Source organism: Pyrus communis, chromosome 10, assembly GCF_041283825.1.
Source record: "Pyrus communis isolate YQ-2024b chromosome 10, ASM4128382v1, whole genome shotgun sequence".
NCBI classification, from domain to species: Eukaryota; Viridiplantae; Streptophyta; class Magnoliopsida; order Rosales; family Rosaceae; genus Pyrus; species Pyrus communis.
This window is the reverse complement of record NC_142574.1, coordinates 17625215-17648831: the sequence shown is the minus strand read 5'-3', so window position 1 is coordinate 17648831 and position 23617 is coordinate 17625215. Positions and strand designations below refer to the sequence as shown.

Sequence of the window (23617 nt, the reverse complement as noted above, 5' to 3'; positions counted from 1 at the left end):
GAAAATGGGACAAAAAGTTGACAAGCCCTCTTTTCTTGATAGAATAGATTAGAATCTCCTGCAATTTTTTAACAATTTTTATATCAAACATTTGTTTCTTTTTAAGATTTGATTAAGACACTTTAATCAACAGCCACGTCAGCATTTGTTGTTTATTTAAATTACATATTTTTTAAGCTAAAATTCTAATTATCGGTTTCCAATATGTCCTTTTCAGAGTTTTTTTTTTTTTTTATAATTATTTTTTATTTTAGTTTTAATTTTATGTGGCCTCTTTTTTAGGGGAATATTTTTTGCTTGTTGATAATGTTTGGAAATTAATCTTCACATTTGAAATTTGTGATCTCCCATGTTTGAAATTTGAATGGAATTTTTCATTTTAATTAGTGGTTGTTTTTACAAATTTATCTTATTCCCGTTTGGCAACAAGAGAGGATCTTGTGTTAGCTGGCTTCACATTGGTGTTATTGGAGCTTGATTTAAAGAGTACATTTAATATGAATAACGCGCGTGGATAATGTTTTTTTTTGCAGCAAGCTGTATTTTGGAAGAGATTGGTTTCAAAGTTTTAATTGTTCTTGGCAGCGATTAGATTGCAACCAAGCAACTCATCTGGTTGTGAGGAAAAGGAATTGTGACTTTCTTTCATGGATTGAGGATCCTCCAGTATGGCTGGTATATTTTCTTGATACATACATGGTTTTTCCTAAATGATTGTTTGAGAATGGAAAGCAAACTTGGTTTGTGTGCTGCTAAAAAAAAAAAAAAAAAAAAAAAAAAACACAATATTTTGTACGTTCCAAACTCACGTTGCACAAACAATATTTAGTACGTTTTTAATTACAATAACAAACATGTTTGTTACGATAATTACTTTATGTACCGAATGACTGCTACGTTCAAAATTAAATACTACTTGACGTACCAAATGACTGGTACGTTCAAAATTAAATATTAGTTTACGTATCAAATGATTGGTACATTCAAAACTAATATTATTTTATGTACCCAATGACTAGTACATTCAAAATTAATATTACTTTACGTACCAAATGTGTAACATCCCTCATCGCCTAGGAGATTAGATCATGTAAGCTTTATATGTATATTTCCATCTCTACTTAGCACGAGACCTTTTGAGATCTCATTGGCTTTGGAGTTCATCAGAACTCTGAAATTACGCGAGTTTGGGTGAGAGCAACCCCAGGATGGGTGACCCACTAGGAAGTTCTCGTGTGAGTTCCCATAAACAAAACCGTGAGGGTGTGGTAGGGGCCCAAAGCGGACAATATTGTACTATGGTGGAGTCGAGCCCAAGATATGGTAGCGGTCTGGGCTGGGATGTGACAATTTGGTATCAGAGCCAATCCATGGGCGGAAGTGTGTCGACAAGGATGTCGGGGCCCTAAAGGGGGTGGATTGTAACATCCCACATCGCCCAGAAGAGTGGATCATGTAAGCCTTATATGTATATTCCCATCTCTACCTAGCACGAGGCCTTTTGGGAGATCACTGGCTTCGGAGTTCATCGGAACTCTGAAGTTAAGCGAGTTTGGGCTAGAGCAATCCTAGGATGAGTGACCCATCGAGAAGTTCTCGTGTGAGTTCCCAGAAACAAAACCGTGAGGGTGTGGTAGGGGCCCAAAGCGGACAATATTGTGCTACGGTGGAGTCGAGTCAGGGATGTGGTGTTCTCTTTGTTATGACTTTGACTTCATCCTTGTTTGGTGTTCTCTTTGTTATGAATTCGTAACATGAATAGAAGAACTAGAGTCAAGCCAACAAGCAGTGCTAGGTACATCAGTCATGTTTGACTCAAAACAAGCAAAAACACTTGAAATTTTATTTTTACCTTTCTTTGCCTCCTGTTTTACAAGCCATGCCTTGTATTTAGGGTAGTTTCTCTTCATATGGCCTGTCTTTTTGCAAAAATAACATTTGAAAATTGAAGAATTGTTAAGTTTGAAATTCTTTTTAGAGATGGGAACCTTGGCACTATCCCTTTTGGTAGCATCGGACATGGAATTTATGTAGCCCTTGTTGTGACTTTGAACATAGTTAATTGACTCCCCTCTTTCCATTCTGTCCTTTTTAATCCTCACTTCTTTGCCACACAAATAGAGATTAATTCATTCACATCTCATTTAGCTTGCAAAGAATTGTAAGATACCTTTAACTAAGTGTAGGAATCTGGCAGAGAGTTCATGATGACATGAACATGGAAGGTTTCAGAAATTGGTACCTCTAGGTTCTTGAGCTTTCTAGCAATGTCAATCACTCTGAGGATATATTCACACACACTCCCTTCACCATCATACTTGATTGTAGTGAGTGAATTCCTTAAATTGCATGTTTCAATCTTCTCGGATTCTTCGTACTTTTCTTCAATGGATTCCATAAACTCTTTGGCGTTGATTGCCACCGAGAAACCTCCACGAACATCTGTCATGGTTATTTTAATTATCATCAGTGAGATTCTGTGGGATTTCTCCCACTTCATATTTCAATCTTTGGCTAGAAGTGCTTCCATCGGCAGGCAATGGGGGTGCCTCAGTTCTTAGTGCCAGGTCCATATCCTTAACACCCAAAACTATCTCCAAGTCTTGTTTCCATGTCTTATAGTTGACCCCAGCGAGTGGTTCAACAATATTCAAGTTCATGGAGTTTGGGTTCATGGTTGTACAATCGTGTAACATGAAAGATATTAAACTTTAATCCCCCAAACTTTATATCACAGACTCAAGAATCTTCAAATTAAGAGTTGTATGAAAATTTTCTTGATCATGACACTTTCACAGCCAACATAGATTTTTTGTAGCCATAATTACAAACCTTTGTGGCTGCAAGAAGTGACTGAGTTCGTGTATTGGTATATGAACTGTCATGCCACTATGAAATCAATACATAAACAACTAAAACATCTTTAGATGATCAGTGATTATATTTTGATCTATAGTGCCAATTCTAATTCATATACTGTATAAAAAAGTATATATAGCTTTAGGTACCATGCTGAAATTGTTAGAATAGATGATAATCTGAATTGATTTGAAGAAGGAGATTAAGAAGAACAAATGAATAAAAACAGAAGGAATTTTGGAATGCTTCAGCGTCTGCAAGTCGCAGAGGGGTAATTCATTTCTCTCTTCTACACACAATCGTGCATTGCAACGGTTTTGTTATGTAGCTGGAGCTAAGAGATTCATCAAGTGATCTCAGTATGCAATGCCTCAAGAATGGGGTTTGAGTTTCTATAAGCTTGCGTGATTAGAGAGAGTGCAGGGACCCAAATATATATACCATACACAATGGTAATCAACTAGGAATCTTCCCATTGAGTAATCTTGAATGATCCTAACCTTATCACCGTGAATTCCCGTATTCATATCAGGTACAAAGACTTCTAGTAATATCATGAGTGTCCAAGCTAATGAATAACAAGTGCTAACCAAGTGTACAGCTCTTATTAGAACTTACATCCTCACAATTCCATAAAAGAGGACATTCAAGGCACAGGTGATTATGATTTTACTAGGCAGATTGACATGTTGTCACACAGTATGACCAGACCATGACACTGCCAGAATGACGCTTCTTGGATTTGGATGATTCTGGCCACGATGATCCTCATCTCCAGCCGTTTTCGAGAGTCCATAGAAAGCCGAATGTTGTTCTTGAATGGCAATACAAAATTCCACAAGTAGAATGAAAGGATTTTGAAATTGCAGATGAAAACTTTCATTAATAACATCTCATATATTGCAGAATTAATCTGAAGCCAGTAGTTTATAACACAAACATATAGTAGATACATGTTTCTCCACATCCATCTTTGAAATATACACTACTGTTAGCACTCTTCCGCATTGTGCGCTCTCAAGATAGAGCCTGGATTTCCCTCTGTAAACTTTACTCGATTAGCACCAGGAAGGCCCCGAATGTAACCATTTGTATCGATGCTCACAGCCTTGAAACTGGTAAACCTGCATTGGAGCAGAAGTTTCAGCAAAGATGATTTTCCTGCACGATGTTGGCAAAGTATTGAAGGTTTATTACCTAAGGCTTTCGAGTTGACAATGCTAGGACTGGCAGCTGGTGGTGGAGCATTCTCATTGAGAAATGGTTCTACCTGGTTTGGATTCGACCAAACAGGGTATCCTTTAATTTTTCCCTAAAATCATAGCAAAGTAAGGGATGTCAATACTTTAGTGGCAAAGCTGCAGATACCCTTTTGAAGCCAATTTTGAACGATGTGAGCTATTTTGAATCCGGCAGTTCTATACAATTTATTTTCTGCATTTTCAAATTGTTACATTAGTGACATACCAGGACATTGAGAGCAGCCAGTGTTGCCATTCCTTCACGAGTCCACTACAAAAACCGTTAAGGGATGTGGTTACTCTCTGATCTGAGTAATTCTAAGTACTCGTTTGATAAGGTAACAAATCTTTATGTAGCTCCTTCCCTAATGTGTTCAAACTTAAATGATATGGACGGTAGTTACCTTGGAAGCGGAAGCAATATGAGGTACCACAACAGCATTCTTCAAGTCGGCAAGCCCAGGTTTCATGTAAGGCTCATCCTGATAACACCATTCACAAACCACTCAAATATCAGAGGTAGTGTCCGAAAATGGTTGTATACAACAAGGAATTAGGTGCCGTTTTTTACCTCAAAGACATCCAGGCCAACTCGAAACATAGGGTTTTGTTTCAAATGTTCTACAAGAGCCACTTCATCAATCACAGGCCCTCTGCTACAGTTTACAAGGACTGCTTCCTGCATATATTTATGGCTTATTATTCAAGTAAATATATAAATTTCAAATACATGTGTGTATCTCTCACATTCATTCATACAAATATACAAGATGTTGTTTCGAAGTTCACCTTCTTCATAATTGCCAGACTGTCTTTGTTGACTAGATGATAAGTGGTCTTATCCAGAATTGGGTGAAGGCTTATCTAGAATAAGAATTGGAAACCACACATTACAAATGGTATAAGTAAAACGGAAAAAAGAGGTAAGGCGAGTGAGAGCCATACCACATCTGCTTCTCGGAGCACCTCCTCCATGCTTGATGCTCTTTTCCAAGTCACGGGCTGTTCACCGTTGGCTTTTAGGAACTGACCGTAAGCTGGAACGTGAAACATACAGGTATCAGCAACGTGTGGGGCAAGAAGATATTATGCAATAAACCAACTAGACATGCCTGTAACAAACTTTTCTAGCCGGGTAGACTGGTACAGATCATAGTAAATTAGGTTCATCTTGAAACCTTCAACCTGTTAGAAATTAACAATAATTTCAGTCGCATCAGTGGGATCTCATTGAGTGTAATGAATCATTTAATATGATCATCAGCAACAATTAGCAGGATAAAGGAAAGGAAAGTGAAAAAACAAGTTATGTCATCCCCAATTTTGACTAAAATTTCTGTAAAATAAGTCTATTACTTTTGAAAATTCCCAATTCGAGGTGCATAAAACAAGTTCATGCACGCCAATCACTAGACTAAGCCGTTATTGTGTAACCATGATCAGATGAACCAAACCTAAGATTCAACATATTGGTAACATATTGGACCAGGAGAAGTACCATCATTCTGGCATATGCAGAACCTATGCGGCCAGCTCCAATCACACCGACAGTTTGCCCTTTGAGCAAGTTTCCCACAAACCTGTCATAGTAAAAGAAACAAATTATGTTGTCATTTATGTAACATGAGAGGTCAAGTGATGAATTGAAGTAACGGTAAACATGGTAGTCATACAGATTAGGAAGCCATCCATCATATAAGCCGGCCCTCATAAACTCATCCGCTTCAACAATTCTTCTAGCAGCCGATAAAGAAAGTGAAGCTGCTAGCTCTGCTGTGGTTTCTGTAAGTACTCCCTAACAGAAAAGAAAACCAAATCAATACCCCTATTTTCCCAACCGAAAAGAAAACCATAAAAGCATCCCTGGTGACCATATCGGCAAGCATGTTCGTTTCAATTTACTCGTCATGTTTTAATTGATTCTTAGTAACATGGTGTTTTTTTTTTCTGAAGCATTGTGCTTGAAATGTTTTTCTCTAATTTTAACAGTATCAAAGACTTATATGCGAAAAAAAACCGAAAAATATAGAGAGGGTGAAAAACTTACAGGTGTGTTCCCAACAGCAACTCCATACTTGTTAGCAGCATTAACATCAACATTGTTATAGCCAACAGCCATGTTACTGAAAGCTTTGCCTCCTGCTCTGCTCAGTGCTGAGAACAAAGTCTCTCCCCAATCCTCTGTCAACTGAAAATCAAAAATCGCAACCCCAACTCAACCACTTAGAATAAAAAAAGGGAAATTCAAAAATAAGTCCCTCGAAACTCTCTTCCGTGGTTAAAAACACAATATGGAAGAAGGAAACCCTCGACTCAACTGTTATTGCATGTGACTATTATTTCCCCATGCATTATATATTGCTACGTGACGCGTTTTTTATGTAGTTTGATTCTTAAAGTGTTTCCTGCTAAAAAGAAAGAATAGTTTAAGATTTTACCTGTCCAATAACTCCATCACACTTATCTCCAATCAAAGCAATGATATCCTCAACAGACAGAATTGTTTTCTTTTGGGTGCATATCTAAACACACAAAAAATGAACATTTTCTCATCAAACTCACAGAAAAAAGGTCCAAAATCCAAAAACAAAATTTATTAAAAAAAAACTGAGAAAGAAAAAAAATATGAATATTACTTCAACTCTGCAATCTTGCTCGATTAAGAGATTGATCCAGCGAGTTCCTGGCATGGGTTTTGTGCTGACAACTCTGTATTTCCCATTGGGATTCCAAACTTCAATTGAAACTGGTTTTGCCATTGAAAATCTTTGTCAGCAGCTCCAAGGGTATGCTGCTGACTGTGGAAGCGCAGAGAGCTCTTTAAAAATTTCTGGTTCCAACTGTGGTGAAATGGTATGGTGTGGTGTGGTGCACAATAAGGTGTGTGTCTTCACCAGTAGGGTTGCTTAAGGACGCTGACTGTTGACTTTGTGATGTAGTGGACCCTATCGATTAAGGGATGCAGTTTTAGCTGGTGGCTTGGTGGATTGTTGTGAATTTTTTCTGCATAGGATGAGATAAAGTGTGTTTTTTTCTATTGAGAGGTGGAGGTGAGATGGAGAGGGCAGAGGGGTTGGACCTCTCGTTGTGAATAAGATAATGGTGACATAACCCTTTTGCCATTTGTTTGTTTTGTATAGGTGATTTGGGGCACACCAATTTTCCCTTGGATATACACTTATTTAGATTGAATAAATCAAAGTTCACGAATTATTCGAGAACACAAATAAATAAGATTGTGCAAAAAGAAAAAAAAGAGTGTCCTAATACATTCATCGAATGGGCTTTGATGTCGAAGTTAATTGTTTTGATGATATTATGAGAGGATAGTTTGAGGCTTGAGCTTCTAAATGATAATTATGCACAATTTCGATATCCCACGATATGCCTACTTATTTTGAATGGAGGAAATAGTGAACGCCTAAGGGTTGCTAATGCATATTGACGACTTGCACACCTGCATCGGCCTTTCATGGATGGTGTTTTTGGATGATAGAACTCCATTGATTGTTAGCGGTGTACAATTGAATTTAAAAAAGCATAGGAGCAATTAGACGGCAAAAGACCCACTTAAATGAAGAGCAGAATTAAAACAGATACAGATCAAAGTGAATATACAAAGCGTAACAAACATTTTGTTCATTGTCTGGAATGAATTTATCATGAAAGTGGATCTTAGGACCAATGCAACCTCTAATGGGCCTTGATGGAAATCTCAAACATCTCAAGTATGACTCAAATCTCAAATATAATGCATGTGATTAACCTTTCTCTCTAAATAAAGCCCACTCAATGTAGTCTCCAAACTTGAGTTTGTTGAACTTAGACCTTGGGCCCAAATCTCAAACATAACCACACTTGGGTTGGGTTGGGTTGAGCCAAAGGTTCCAAAACTTTGGCAATCAAATCTCCGCAAAAAAAACAAAACAGATGGATATTCTCAAATATCCTCCAAAATTGTCTCACACTTGGTGTCTGGCCTTACAAAGCAAATATAGACACAAGGTGCGTAGGAAGCCACACTGACATTGTTGTTGACCCCAACTTCTTTGCTTTTAGTGGCTAAAATTGGTTTTTGAAAGTGCGTGTGGTGTGCAGAAGCAAGCATGAGGCTTGAATGTGTAGGAGTGAGTACCAAACGTGCTTTTGAACGACTTCATCCATTTGTAATTTGAAGCTCTTAGTGCTAACTTATCCTTTGAGCATTTAATACTCTTAACAACATCTAGAAAAAAAGTCCAAACTTCACCATATCCACCACCAAACTTGGACCAACATATATACCTACCCACTAGTGATTTATATTTTTTTAATAAATGATATTATCTACGTTAAGGGATGGGAAAGTGGGCTAAGCCTCATAATGAGTCAGCCATAATATGTAGTTCAAGTTCGTCTTTGGCAATAATCGAATATAAGACGTCTCACTTACAAATAAAGAGGAACACCTTTAGACCGTAGTACTAAGTGGCACTAATGATTTATACTTGAATACTTACATTTTAACATCGTTATCAAAGTTAAATTATCAAAATGTCATGTGAAACCATACTCATGCTCATATGAAACTTAATATATGTCACATGTTGAATAATGAATGTTTTACATTAGTGCTTAAAATTTTCTAAACTTGTTTCTTACTCATAGATTTTTAATTTATTCTAATAATAATAACAAACAAAAGGATTTTTATTGAAATGGTTTATGAGATTAATCAACTTATCATCTTGTCTCTCACTTTTATTTGATCAATGTTTTCCTTGGTTTTTTAAAAAGATTAATAATATGATTGATTCAGTCAATCTTAAAGGTCATTTACGATAAAAGCGTTTCTATTAGATTGGCCATAAATTGTGTGGTGGAAGAGTGTGTCCATCGGAATGAAGGTGGAGAGAGTGGGAAGGCTACTAAATATGGGCAATGGACGGCACGATGAGTTTTTGACCGTGTCAACTATCAAAGCGGAAAGCGGAAAGCGGAAAGGAAGAAATAAGGTATCGTGACGGATGCTAGCATTTCTATTCGTTGAAAGGGGTGTTGTGGACAAAATGTGGCCATAAGATTTGTCTTACAATTTTATTCCATGAAGACTTAGATTACCAAACCATAACAACTTAATCACATTTTGTTTTTATTATATTGTCTGCTTCTTAGACCATCCATCCAATATTGGTTCATACATACGCTTGCTTTCCATTCTTGAATTAAATATGATAGATACCGATTAGCTCTTATTTAATGATACCTTCTTAACGTCTATAGAAGTCTTAGTACTACGGTCTAATGACATTCTTTTTTACTTGTGCATGAGAGGTTTTAAGTTTTTTTCTCTCCAAAGACAAATTTGAACCACATAATTGCTAGCCAATTGTGAAATTTAAACTACTCTCTTATTCATCTCTTAGTGTAAATACTATCGTTTGTCAAAAAAAAAAAAAAAAAAGAGCTTGTTAAAATCCGAATTCAAACCTAAACACTAAGTTCATATTAAATTCAAAAATGATATTCTTATCACATTTTTCTTACTACACTTGTACCATTTTTTTAATAGAGACGAAACTCACATGTGCCGTTGGACTCTAACTTCATTAGAAAGGTAGTACAAATGTGGCATGAAAAATGTTGTAAATGTAGAATACTATATTCGATTTCCTCTAATACGACTAAAAATTGTAATTACACACTAAAATTTCTTCCTTTTATTAGTCAACACTATATTAATCTAATCATAAAGAGACATTTAAACTTTTTTTAATAAACGATATCATTTACACGCAGATGAGATAGAAAACATTTGTATTACTAGATAGATAGAGTTCCACTTCTCTAAATTACTTTTTAAACTTTGTCATTTTATCTTCATTTTTTTTAATAAATGAATAAACATAATGTTGATGTGGTTGGGCAACTATTTTATCGGTTTAAGAGAATCAGGTCACCACATTTTGGAAATTCAACCTCCTTATCAACTTTTTTTTTTTTTTTTTTTTTTAAGAAAAACTAATTTAAAGGGTTTGAAAGCTTTGAGTTTTAATGATAAGAACAAAATAAAAGGTAAAGTGAATAGTATTATGATTGACTTTTTAGTATAAAAATGTAGTTTTTTCATTAAAATTAACAATATCGAAGCTTTTTGTTAAAAATCCATTTTTTTGAATTCATCATTCGGTCCTAATTTAGAATTTAGGCGCTCATTTGGCTTTTTTTTTTGTTTTTTTTTTGTTTTTTTTTTTTGTTCAAACCGTTCATTTGTTGATTAATGATTAAATAGAATGTATAAATAAGATTGCGGAGAATTTAAACGTTCATTTATTGATGAATGCTTAGATAAAACGTACAAGTACGTAAAGAAGATAGCGGAGAATTTAAAGGCTCTACCTTTCTAATCTCTTTATCCTTCCATGCCTTTCTATTTGAACGATTACGGTTAAGTCATGTCAATATCTTATATTGATTTTTTTATAGAAATAATAAGACAAAAGACAACGTATAAGAGGAGGAGTTGAGAATAGGAGAGTAGAGAATTCTCCTCCGAATTTAAATGCTCATTTATGTAAAGAAGATTGCAGGAAGTGGATTTTGTAACTGAATTGACCCAAAAATCTGCTAAAAATACCAAATAATTATGGTCGTCGGTGTGAAAAAAAGAGTAATGCGACACTTAGAATTTATTTGTATTATCATCATTTATATTATCTCTCTAATAAATATAGGACACACCAACTGATGTGGGTTTCACTACTATTAGAAAATGATACAAAAAGTGATAATAGTAGCATTTTTGTGAAGGAAAAGGTGTGCTAATTGACTAAAAATATTCATTATTTATTATTTATTTTTCGCACAGAATTAAAAATATTATTTTCAGTTAAGTTAAAACTTCTGGGTACCCAGCCAGAGCTTATCTTCACTTCTACTTCTTCACCACAACCCCCCTCTCTCTCTCTACAAATTTTTTGCCTCCAAAATCTAAATCCCTACACAGAAAATAGAAAGAGGCAGAGAGAGAGCGAGAGAGAGAGAGGGAGAGAGAAGCCATGGAAAGGCTTCTATCCTCTTCATCCCCAACCCCTTTGAAACTCCATCTCAAACCCTCTCCTCTCCTCAATCGACCCGCCCTTATTGACTCGGCCAAACTCGGTTTTCCCGCTTCACAGCTGCCCAATTTCAGACGGGTCGGCTTGGTTTCCTGCAAACATCAAAACCCATCTCCATTTTCTTCTGGTTCTCATTCTTCATCAGCGCCGTGCAACATTCTTCCGTCTCTATTGTCGAACCAGGCCGGATCGCCAAATGGGTCGGAGCCAAAATCCCAGATTCTCAATCAGATCGCAACCGGGGTTCCTAAGCAGCGCAAGGTACTTTAATCTCTTGTTTCAAATGAAAGAAATTGATCAAAAGATGATAATTTTGATTTTTTGTCTAATTCTGTGGGGTTTATGTTTTGTTGTTGCTGCTTTAATCATGTTAATAAGTGTCTTTCCTGTGCTGCAATTGCCACGGTGACTTTGAAAATCTGAACAATTGTTTCGATGGCTGATGAAATATTTGATTGTTTTCTACCCAGTCGTTTTGTGATCCAATGCAATTTATGGTTGCCCTCTAGAAATGCGATTATCTTCAAAATTTAGAGTTTTGAGGCTAATTATATGAGGTGGATGACTGAAACAGTTGCTTCATTTGTTATACTATATCTCTTTCATAAAATTTATGACTGAATCAGTTGCCTTCGGTGATTCTAATTGCGAAGGTTTAGATTACTGATTAATTTAATTTTATGGTCTTCAAGGAGAATGCCCTCAAGTGTGGTCCTATCAATACCTTTCATTTTCGAGGCAGTTGGAAAATGAAATGGTACCCAAGTCACTTGTGTAGATAATTCCTCTGATGTGCCTTTAGATGGCTACAAACATCCAGTTATTCCAACATAAAGCTAAATCTCTGTGCTTTCCGAAAACTGAGCATAGCTTTAGTCAGCATGGTACTGGAGACCTAAGGCTGAAACTTGTCTCACTAATTACAAACAGCAAGGGCCTCAGAAGAAAGGAACAAATTTAAGGAAACCCATAGATGCAGGCGATTCAATTGGTATAGGTAGCTTCGTTTGATGCTTCAGTGGCATCAAAACTTACACACATTATATTAGCAATATTCAGTCTAGTGCGGTCTAGGTGTTTTGCTGCTGGTGTCAGAAGCTTTCTTTAAGGTAATGTGAACCTAGTTCAATAGTTATTTCAGGGGTGGATGTAATTTGCTGATTCTTTTGCAAATGTCATTACTTTCGTATTCTGAAGTATTCTATCCCTTGTAGTAAGACTGCAAGGGTGCATTAAGATTTTTATGTTTTCAAATGGTTGATTAGGGTAAAGTGGGAAAATTTGAGTGCAGTGTGTTCATGTTTCAGATTTTCTACCATTTTTCAGATTTCATACATTTATTCAATAGTTTAAAAAATAATTGCTATTTGTAAGCAAATATCTTGAAATTGGATGAATCTTTACACACACAATAGCTTAGAAGAGATACCGTCGAAGCTGCCAGCAATTGAACTGTTCATGTACGTGTTGGATTTTAGTATGGAGTCTGTATGATATGAAACATAGATTGGAGTAGGGACATCACATGGGAGATGACATTTTTCTGTTTGGTTTACAATTACTATCTGCTGTTACTACTTTCAACGTAACAGAATTAATTTTACTGATATTTACTTCAGAAAGTGTAGGGGGTATGCAACTCCCCAGCTACCTTATTACCCTCAACATGAGACTATTAATCCATTTATTTTGACCAGATGACTTACTTTTAATACTCCTAACATCTTCAGGCCATCCCCACCAGAGCATTCGTTGCGCTTTCTGCTCTTGTTTTGATCTTAATACAACCAGCTTTTGCACCAGCCGCTTTTGCATCCTTTGAAACTGCAACCAACACTGGTAGCCCAGCTGTTGCTATTGGGGGAAGACTGATCCAGACAGAGTTGCTTAGTAGTGCATGGACTGGTTTCTTTGCCGGTTGCTTACACACATTATCGGGGCCAGACCACCTAGCTGCTTTGGCTCCACTCTCAATTGGACGTACCCGCATTGAAAGTGCTTTAGTAGGAGCCCTCTGGGGATGTGGCCATGATGCTGGTCAGGTTATCTTTGGCTTAATATTTTTACTACTAAAGGATCGGCTTCATATTGAGATTATCCGAACTTGGGGCACGAGAGTTGTGGGCCTTACCCTACTAGTCATTGGTGGTATGGGTATTAAGGAAGCTTCAGAAGTCCCAACTCCTTGTGTTGCCTTAGAGAATGGCGAGTGTGATGTTAGCGTATACGAGTCTCTAGATAACCCCACAGTTGGGAAGAAGAAGATTGGTTTTGCTACTTTTGCCACAGGAATTGTCCACGGGCTGCAGCCAGATGCATTGATGATGGTCTTGCCAGCCCTCGCTTTGCCATCTCGAGTTGCTGGCGCTGCATTCCTGGTTATGTTTTTAATTGGGACCGTAGTTGCAATGGGAAGCTATACTGTCTTTATAGGTTCATGTAGTCAGGCATTAAAGGATCGAGTGCCCAGGATTACAGAGAAACTGACATGGGCTTCTTCCCTGATTGCAATTGCTCTTGGGTTCGCCATCATCATCAGCCAGTTCTTCGGGTATAGCCTGTATTAGATTTTTGACCCGGTAAAGACAACGTTTTGCAGGCTTCTCCGCGGGTGTTAGATAAAGATCTTACAAGGATTATTCGATTTGTTTAGAGCAAAAGTTCGTCTGGCGCAGCACCTTTTCTCAGCGAGAGTACCGTCGTATTTCGTTTTGAAAGCTTTTTCCAGTTTTAATAGAGGGCAAGCCTTCTACAAATGTAATTCTTTTATGGTAGAAGTCAGATTGGTATAAAGATTTTCGTTTGCTTTAAGTTAAATCGTTAACCTTTGTCTAGACAAATTGTTCTATTTCGTTGCACCAGTTGTTCATATCAGTTATCGATTACGGGATTATAAAATCTGCATCTGGTTTTCGTTCGTTAGCTCTTGGTATGCTCCTTGGAACTGGATTTTTAGTCTTACTTTCGCTCCGTATCTCAAATTGTTTCATTTTTGTTGGTTAGTTTTTGCTATGCTCCTGTAACTCGATTTTCATCCTTCATTGCCTGTCTTCTGTCAACTCGGTTTAAGCAAGCATCAATTTTGCTTATGTGGAAGAAGGATGGGCCCATTTGTTGCTGACGCGTCAGCCAATGCATTGCCATATAACTCACTCTGCGTCCAATGGGAAAACTGATCGTCGCCATTTTTGTCAAAAACCGAACATTCAGATGGCTCCGGTTCGGTTGATAATTTTGGGGTTGAACCGAGTCAAACCGAATCATGCCCACCCCTACGACTGCTTATGATGATAGTCATATCTAATACAGTTTCTTTCGAAACGTAAGTCAGATGAGTGCAGAGTGCTGGCAATGCGTATCAAAATTCAAATCTTTTCATCATCATCATTGCAATTACAAAGTAGTTTGCAGAGTGGATTCACATCGTACAACAGACTAATTAGAACATGAAACATACGAAATAGGAAATAGGGCGGAAAACTTGACAAGATAGGAAAATGCCCTTTTTAACTTTTTTTCTTTTAATGTTAAGAAAAGACGTCAAATTTGTCTAATTTTTGTGTAGTTAACTTCGGGAAAAAAAGTACAAATCAGCAAAAGAAAAGAAATTACAATGCATTCTCATCCGCTGCAGCAACATATTTCGATGCGAACCGAGCAGGAAGCTGAATGTAGAATGCGCCTCCGGTCATAGAAGTTGATGTGCATTAGGGGCTTTGCTTTTTGTTGATATCATGAAGCACACACACATCTGCTGCTGTCTTCAACTGAAATCATGGAATATATTTTAAAAATAGGAAGAATATCTTCCAAGAAAACTCGATCTTGAAAACGCTGATTACCTAGATACATGATAACTTAAAAAGACCATTTAGAAGACACTCCATGAAAACTCAACTACGAGTGACTAAAGCCCGTAGGCTTTTTAATAATAGTGGTATGTGACATTAGAGCTCTCGAATTATCAATTACGACCTTCCGCTCTCATCCAAGTCCCTAACCAAATTCAAACACAACTAATACAGATTAAGTTTTGCATTCAAGAACTGTGATGAAAGTGTAGGATGTACGGAAACCACATACACCCTAGTATGTGTCTGTCGTTGCTGAGGACATCCCCCAAGAGCGGGGGATTTCATGACATTTCTGATTGGCTGTCATGCGTTTCCAATAAGTCGTTCAATAGTTGGCATCTGTTGCAAATTTCAGTAAGTTAAAATGCCTAACACTATAGAAGTGGTATTCATTACCTGTATAAGATTCACTGCTTGTTTGACTGCCCATCCAAATAAACTCAAACCAACTAGAACAGAAAGTGGTGTAATATGCTTTGCAAGCCCCGTTAAAACCTGAAAGAGGAAAATTTTAGAAACCAAAGTAACTCGGAAACATCCTGTTTAATTCCTTAAAAACTACGACACTTACATCAATCAAGTTCTCAGTTTCGTTCTTTGCAAGAAGAAATAGAATTATATAAAGGACCTGCACAGTAACAATCAAATTAAGAGGACTAGCAGGCTACATTAAGAAATTTCTACAGCCCTATACACAGAAAAAAGTTACAATTACCTCACATGCCACACAACAGTAAGCCATAAACATCCGATTTCCGTAGTATGCTTTAAAAAGCCAATTAGTGCTGTCTTTCACATCTTTGTGACTAGCTTTGCCTAACAGAAAAGTACTGGAAAAAAAATGTAATAAACTGTTAACAAGTGAAATTTTGTCAAAAATCAAATAACGAAATACTATGCACCCTGAAGATAAACTTAATAAAAAGAAAAGAAAATAACCTGTACATCTGCAGCCAGTGGCTACCAATATCTAAGGCAAGTAATGAGAGGAAAACCAAGCCAGGCCTGCATTGAAAGCCCACCATAAGCTAAGATAAGCATGCAGATCTATTTAATAACATGTAGCCTATTAATAAAATATCTTACCGGTAAACTTGTGAAAGTACTACCAAGAGGCACGCAGTGCTTATCCTGAGAGACAAGACATAGTAGTCAATATGGTGATGGTCAAATACTAGATCATTTGAGGAAAACCTGAAACTAGCATATGCTTCTTGTGCACATGCATGTGTCTGTGTGTGCCTGTGTCCAAGAAGTATCTAATGAATGGGATAGTCAAATTTTGGGCAATGCTCTGGGCTTCTTTAGAGATTCATTATTTTATCTTAATGTGGACCGGAGGATGCTGCGGTTAATTCAGTTGTTAGAGTTTGAGGGTTTTCTGTTGGCTGATGGAACGTTGATACTTGCTAATCTGAATGTACTGCAGATCCACTGTGATGTATTTTCAGTGACTACTCTGGTTGTACACTGTTTAGTTTATTTCAATCAAGTTTTTAAGTTTTTTAAGTTTAAAAGAGAAAGAAGAGAGATCAAAGATCACCTGTCTGTTACCATGTCCAAAACAGCTCCAAAGGTAGAAACTGAACCAGGAAGGAAAGATGAATCAAATGAGTAATATAATGATCAATTACCAATTTCGGTTCATAATAGGTAGTAAGATAATTGGACCAAAATTTTCATGCAAAAAAACTCTTCCTTGCTGTCAATCAGGGAACAAAAAGAAAACAAACACAGCACTTCAGTAATGTAATTATTACTAGAATAAAAAGGCTTCTACAAATACTATACAGCAACCTCTAATATGAGGCCACAGACAAACTATTCATGATGTTTTGATATCAGTATTATCTGGCTCTAAATAACAGCATAGCTGGAACATAATCCAAATCAGAAAAACTATGTACAGTGAGAAGTATGAGCCGCAATATAATCCTGATCGATTTGTATTGAGCAAAATCTGTTATTCATAATCATTTTGTAAGATAAACCCTATGCTCAGTATCTGTATCAAAGTACAACATTTTGTTTGTACAAGCGTGTATATGCACAAACGACATACTCCTCAATAAAAGACATATCACAAGATACACAGAAGCTCATACCTTGGTTGAATTTGCGAGCACACCAACCATCTACCCCATCGCAGACAAAGCTGGAGTAGCAAACTTAATCATACATTATAGCCAACAAGACAAGATGAACAAAATACGGCTCAGAAACTAAGGTTGCATTTGAATTGTGGCTTTGAATTGAGAGTTTCCAGTCAATGATTTAGTTTAAATTCTGTTTGCATCAAATATTTAGAGAAGAAAACACACTATTAAATGAATTCTTTGACAATTTATTTTAAACTCTGTTTGCAGATCACTTCTTCCAAATCCACAAATCCAAACACGAGATGAATGAATTCTTCAAAAGCACGAATCCTCACCTGACAAAATAGAGAACAGAGAAAAGCTTCTTGTTGGAGAAGCATTGGGCAAAGGCAAAACAGTTCATAAGAACCCTTATGTACCCTGCAATTCCCAGTAATCGCAAAATTATTTATCAAAACAAAAACCCATTTCTAGCTAACTTGACAATGTAGTTTCATAGTAACATCTCTGTTTAGGAAGTGAAAAACTCACCAATAATGTTGGGTATGTAAAGATAGACATCGAGTTTCGTTAGCCTTCGTTGAGCTACAGATTTCTTAGCCATTGGAGAACTACCTTAATCAACTTGAAATTACACGAAATGCATTGGATTACCGAATAAATGTTTGCCCCTACAACCAAATCGTCAAAACAAATCACAAATTATGCATAAAAATACACACTAATCACCTTAACTAGCTGAATTGAGGCATAAGATAGAGAATAAAGAATCAGAATTTGATTGCGGAAATGGCAAGGAACGAGAAGTGAATCAATACCTTCTGGGGTTTCTCCTTCCGGACTCGGCGGCGAAGATCACAATATAATCACTGCAAGCCCTAACCCTAAAACACCGAATCCGAATCCGATTCCCCTTTCTCTCTGAGTCTCTCTCGACAAGCAAAAGCCCTAATTGAAATGAAGTATGGAGGTCGATAACTCGGATACTTGGCTTGCCCGCATCAACTTCGGATCCGATCACCGCTTTTGCAACCGGCTTCGATTCGATTATTGTAAGAAGAAAGTGTTTGCCTTGGTTTCTCCCTTTTCCCTTTTTTTTAGTTTTTTTACTAAAAATTTACTATTAGACCATCTCCAATGGTTGGGTTAAAAATCAAATTTTTTAGTCCGAAAAATTTAACTTTTAGTCCAAAAACAGCTTTTCTACTCTAACCGTTCTACCTTAAAATTTTAGCCCGGGATTATTAAAGAATGAACTTAGGCAATTTTTTTTGTTAAATTAAATTTTTTTTAAAAAAATAAATATGTAAACTATCGTAAATTAATTTTATGAATATTTTAATCTAAAAAAATTTAAATTCCGATAAATATTGGGTAGAGTCCACCTCGATTTCTGGGCTAAATTTCGGGGGGAATTTGGCATTGGTTTGCATTTAGCTCAAAATTTCCCCTTGGGTTGGAGTGGGTTTGAGAGGAAATTTTGGGGTGTAATTTGACTTTTAGTCCACCATTGGAGTTGGTCTTATTGGGAGATAACGTAAATTATTACAACAATTTAAAGAAGCAAAATTTCAAACTCTCTACAAATTGGTAGGAACACAACATTTTTAAGGCATGGTTGGGATTAAAAGGGTTTTTCTTTTACAGGGAAAACGTGTGTAGTAACTTTAGTTGTTACTCGTCGTGTTAATCATTTTTATGTTCTCTTTGCTCAAATGTTATTCAATTTTATTTTATAAGTTAGATTTCGCGTTTGGAAAAAAGATATAAACTTAAAATTTGAATAAAAGTTAGAAATTTTAAATTGAGATGATCAATTCTCTTTCTTGAATTTATAATTTTAGGAATTTATAATTTTTGTGCGCAAATATATAAAACTTGGAATTTAGAAAGAACAATTCCCAATTTAAAATTTTATGTAAATAATTGTCATTTATAATTTTCACAAAAGAGAGTTTATTATTTTCCATTCATAGATTGACACATATAACTGAAATTTATTATGGTTTCATAATAGCCAAAAAAGAAACTTCATAATTTTTAGGAAATTAAATTTTATCATTTAAATTTCATGATTTTGATTTTCCTTAATATATTTTCGTTAGGTTTACTTCTAGTATATGATGAGTTCCATACCAATTTATCATAGCTGACACATTCTTCGATTTAGCTCAAAGCTCTCTCTCTCTAATGTACTTACATCATTGTATCAAAAAATACATGTGGCTTATTTGTGATTGCTTATGAACTAAAGGTGAGAAAATTCTAGAATTACTTCTAGTTAGTAGAAGCGATTTCAGAATAATAATTTGTTAGATACTTTTTCAAAATCACTTTCAAGTGCCATTTCTGAAAACTTTTCATTTTTAATAAAATTTTAATATGTTTATAATAAATGTACTTCCACGAGAAATGCAGCATGTGAGCCAAAGTTTTGTATAGAGAAGCACTCACGAATCGGCCAATGCTTGTGGTATCCGTATAGGAGTTTACTGTTGTTTGTTTCATTGTGCAAATTTACTCCAGATCAATTTTTTGGTCATTGGAGCTATTGTAATCAATTGGCAACCACTATAATTGCTTGTGAAGATCAATGAATATCACTCTATCGTTTCTTGTCAAAAAAAATAATATAGAAGTGGTTATAAATAATAGATGCACTTATGATGCATCTTTTTTTTCCCTAACAAGCGACATTACTTACACTAATGGGGTGGGGGAGTGCCACTTGGTGCTACTGTCTAGTAGTATACCTCTTCACTAGTAACTAAGAGGTCTTAGGTTCAATTCTTACCGAAGGTTAATTAGAACCACATTATTGCTAACCCATTATGAGGCTTAACCCACTCTTGTCCCCCTTTAGTATATATAATATCGTATGTTCAAACAAATATAAAAAAAGAGTGGGGAAGTAGGAGTTGGCTAACCCTCACAATAGGTGAGCCATAATAATATTGTTCAAATTTGCTTTTGGTAAGAATCGAACCTAAAACCTCTTACTTGTAAGTGAAGAAGAATACTACTAGACTATAGTACTATGTGGTAACATAAAGCATCTTGTAAATATAAAAGTTTGACTAATAAATCACGCTTATGACAAATAGATCGTAATTAAATGTTATATTATTTAGACGATTGTATCAAACACATTTAAATATTGTAAATTTGTAATATGTTACCAGACACTAAAGAATATATCCAGGGGCATAGCTATAAGGTACCAAAATGGTCCTAGACCTGTCCTGACATTTATTTATAAAAAATAAAAATAAAAGTATCAGGAATGTTTTTTTATTTATTTAAGCAAACAATAATATCTTGACTAAGAAGATGCATCAATGTTTTGAAAGGTGAAGCCATCCTCACTCTACTTTTTCTCTTGAAAATTTTAGCCAAACGATGGGTTTTTTCATTTTTTTTTTTTTTTTTTTGAACAAATGATATTAACTATACTAAGGGGTGGAAAAGTAGGTAAGTCTCACACTGAGTGAGCCATAGTAATGTGGTTCAAATCTGCGTTTGGCGATAATTGAACCTAAGACATCTCACTTACAAGTGTACCATTAGACCGTATGTTTTGTTTTGTTGTTTAATGAAACTGTGAGAAGGGTTTTCAAAAAAGACGTGCAATTTTGTAATATTCTCAAGCAGCCCACCTAGTTTAATTACCTTATCTCTTTTAGCGTAGATAAAATTTCCACCATGTAATTATATCATGTATTAGTTATATAACTCTATATTTAACAACGAGGATGATGATGGGTTTCAGACTTTTACTGTCATGCCCCGGTCCCAACATATGTCCATGATTGACATGTGACGTCACTAATACCCGTATATCTAACATACTCCGCCTCCGGGATATGTACAAACACAACTCAAGGTTCGAATTGCGTAGTAATTTTCGTATACTTTAGGGTTGCATCTAACCTACTTGTTAGACTGCCTGCGTACCCTAAATAAGGTTTGAGCCATTCATTGTTCACCATTTGTTAAACTCTGAACTTTTCGTAAAACACTTTGTAGCAGAAAACATAGAGTGCCACCTAACGAAATCCAACATTAGGTTTTGGACCACTCAACGGAACCAAAATACCAAACGACTTCTCGTAATCTACTTAGACCTATCACATGTACAATCAGTACCTACACTAGGGAAATGGTGCATCAGCCCAACAAGAACCCGAATAAGTTGCAAAGCTCGAGTGAGTGACAACAATACACTCTATGTGATAATCAATAAAAAGAAAGACCATCAATCACAATTTATAAACCTTAAAAATAAGTTCATACTTATGAAATCATAGTCAAGTCGCTAAAAACTCTGAAATAGTCACCCAGACATCTAACGGCTTTTCTAATTCAAACCACAAAGATTCTCAAAAACTATCGTTCATAAATACACTAAAAGCTAGGGCTAGAGGGATGCAATTTGACTGAAGCCTACATAAGTAACCAAACAGGAAGTGGCCCTCCATAACGGATTAACTAAGCAGAGCCACCCCTGAGAAGGTAACCAAGTAGGTAGTGACCCACATTGCAGATTAACCAAGCAAAGTCACACCTACAAAACTGTTTGGCAGTGATCACCCCATCACGGATTAACCAAGCATGATCCATAAATAGTATAGTCCCCTATTGCGGTTTAACCAAGCAGGACCACCTCTGAGAAGACAACCAAGTAGGTAGTGACCCCTCATCGCAGATTAACCAAGCAGAGTTACACCTACAAAACTGTTTGGCGGTGATCACCTGTCATGGATTGACCAAGCATGATCACCCTTAAGTATGTATGGCCATAAAGATCGCCCATCACGGATTAACCAAGCACGATCCATAAATAGTATGATCCCCTATAACGGATTAACCAAGCAGAACCATCCATGTACCACTGCTACATGGTGCAGACCCGGTGTCACCTAACCCATGACACTAGGGTATCGGTCATCTACTAGCCCTCACGTTTAACAAACATTTCAAAATTATATATATTTCAAAACACATTTTATAAACAATTCCAAATAGGCAAATCACATAACATTTCATAAAGTAAATCGATGGCAAACTTTATAAAAACAATTATTCAACATAAAACATAATTTAGAAATCCACAAAGTATACTAGCACGGATGAGCTTTAGGGTAATAACAATATCACATATATTAAAGTTACTCACTCAAATAAGCCCACAAAGCCTGACCAAGTCTCTAATAATACTAATTTTAGTATTTCAAAGAGTTCGAGACATCTTGACCAAAAGTCAACTCTCAGTCAACGGTAAGGTCCATAACCCTACGTAATTCAATCCGGAATATCCGTCCACGAATTTTTGATCCATAACTTCCCAAGAGTCTCATTAATTCTTCTAGAACAATATCCTAAAATTTCAAAACAATTCAACAATCGGATCTCCACCAATTACTAAAATTAAATAGCGGTCAACATTTAATTTTACAAACTTAGAAATTCAATTCATCAAGATCCACACCTCGGATTCCTGATCCGTAAGTTCCCAAGGTCCTCAAATATTATGTACTATAATGCATTAAAGTTTGGTGACGATGCAACGGTTGGATCGTCGATTCATATAATGATCAAGTGGCGTACCATAATGAAAATAGGTTCAAACAATCAAAACATCCAGCAGAGATCGAATCTGAAATTAGGACATCTAATTTAGCTTAAAATAGCATCGTCGACCCATTGGCCACGCGACATCGCAAGCGCCGCCGCCAGTGGCAGTTTCAGGCGAATGGAAACCCAATTTTCCGACTAACTCTAAAAATTACTAAATTTAAAAAAAAAAAAAACAGAGCTCAATGAGAGGGACAACTTTCATACATGTGCCAAGGTCTAATTCGGCCGGGAAACACCTCTAATCATCCTTGATCAGTCGAAAACCTAAAAATGAGTGCTCTTCGATTCGGCTTTCCCGCTGTATCGCCACCCTCAAAATTGTTTAGGGTTTTTTCCTGGGCTCAGGATGAGTATTTTGGGGGTTGTGGACAACCTTAACATATTCAAAAATGGCATATCGCAGCCCTAAAACCCATGGCTCCACCGTCGCGGTTCAACATGAATCGGGACCTAACTACTGTCGATTTTGGGTGGAAATGGAAGAGGAGTTGATGCTGAGTTGCTTCCAGGTGGTGGGTGGCTATGAATTGTCGGAAAAACCGCTTGAGAAGGTGTAGGAATGGAAACCGTTGGGTCGAGGTGCGGGTCAAAAAGGGGATCCGATTCGGTGCTTTTCTCCTATCTCTCGTCCCCTCCTTTCCCACATTTCTCTCTTCCTTCTCCAATCACAGCCACACACGTGGCACATCAGATTTGCTGAGCTTTCTATATTTATGGTCAAATGATCATTTTGTCCTTAACTTCGTTCGTTTATAACTCCAAATTACATTCTGTTTGCGCCCATGCATCTATATCAAGACGTACTATCCGAATATGTATAGAAATCTGAA

General features: G+C 36.4%; 3 protein-coding genes across 3 annotated transcripts; 1 reads left to right on the top strand and 2 right to left on the bottom strand.

The window, feature by feature from the left end:
• Positions 1-3736: 3736 nt before the first annotated feature.
• Positions 3737-7209, bottom strand: LOC137729238 (glycerate dehydrogenase). The gene is made up of 13 exons (XM_068468101.2): positions 6737-7209; positions 6539-6622; positions 6148-6288; positions 5774-5895; positions 5599-5680; positions 5213-5285; positions 5046-5137; positions 4890-4964; positions 4672-4779; positions 4505-4582; positions 4327-4371; positions 4057-4171; positions 3737-3983 (listed from the first exon to the last, which is right to left on the bottom strand). Exons 1-13 carry the CDS (start codon positions 6857-6859, stop codon positions 3961-3963), a joined length of 1161 nt encoding a protein of 386 aa, XP_068324202.2. The 5' UTR covers positions 6860-7209; the 3' UTR covers positions 3737-3960.
• A 3774-nt stretch (positions 7210-10983) lies between these two features.
• LOC137727757 (chloroplast protein FOR GROWTH AND FERTILITY 2) lies at positions 10984-14119 on the top strand. Its single transcript, XM_068466574.2, has 2 exons — positions 10984-11458; positions 12928-14119. Exons 1-2 carry the CDS (start codon positions 11138-11140, stop codon positions 13762-13764), a joined length of 1158 nt encoding a protein of 385 aa, XP_068322675.2. The 5' UTR covers positions 10984-11137; the 3' UTR covers positions 13765-14119.
• Positions 14120-14549: 430 nt separating this feature from the next.
• On the bottom strand, positions 14550-18748 carry LOC137727758 (putative CDP-diacylglycerol--inositol 3-phosphatidyltransferase 2). The gene is made up of 12 exons (XM_088677833.1): positions 18659-18748; positions 17969-18270; positions 17682-17821; positions 17486-17570; positions 17157-17206; positions 16595-16634; positions 16138-16182; positions 15991-16056; positions 15767-15881; positions 15623-15679; positions 15448-15546; positions 14550-14964 (listed from the first exon to the last, which is right to left on the bottom strand). The coding sequence occupies exons 3-12, from the start codon at positions 17752-17754 to the stop codon at positions 14905-14907; spliced, it is 690 nt and encodes a 229-aa protein (XP_088533959.1). The 5' UTR covers positions 17755-17821; positions 17969-18270; positions 18659-18748; the 3' UTR covers positions 14550-14904.
• Between the last annotated feature and the right edge of the window lie 4869 nt (positions 18749-23617).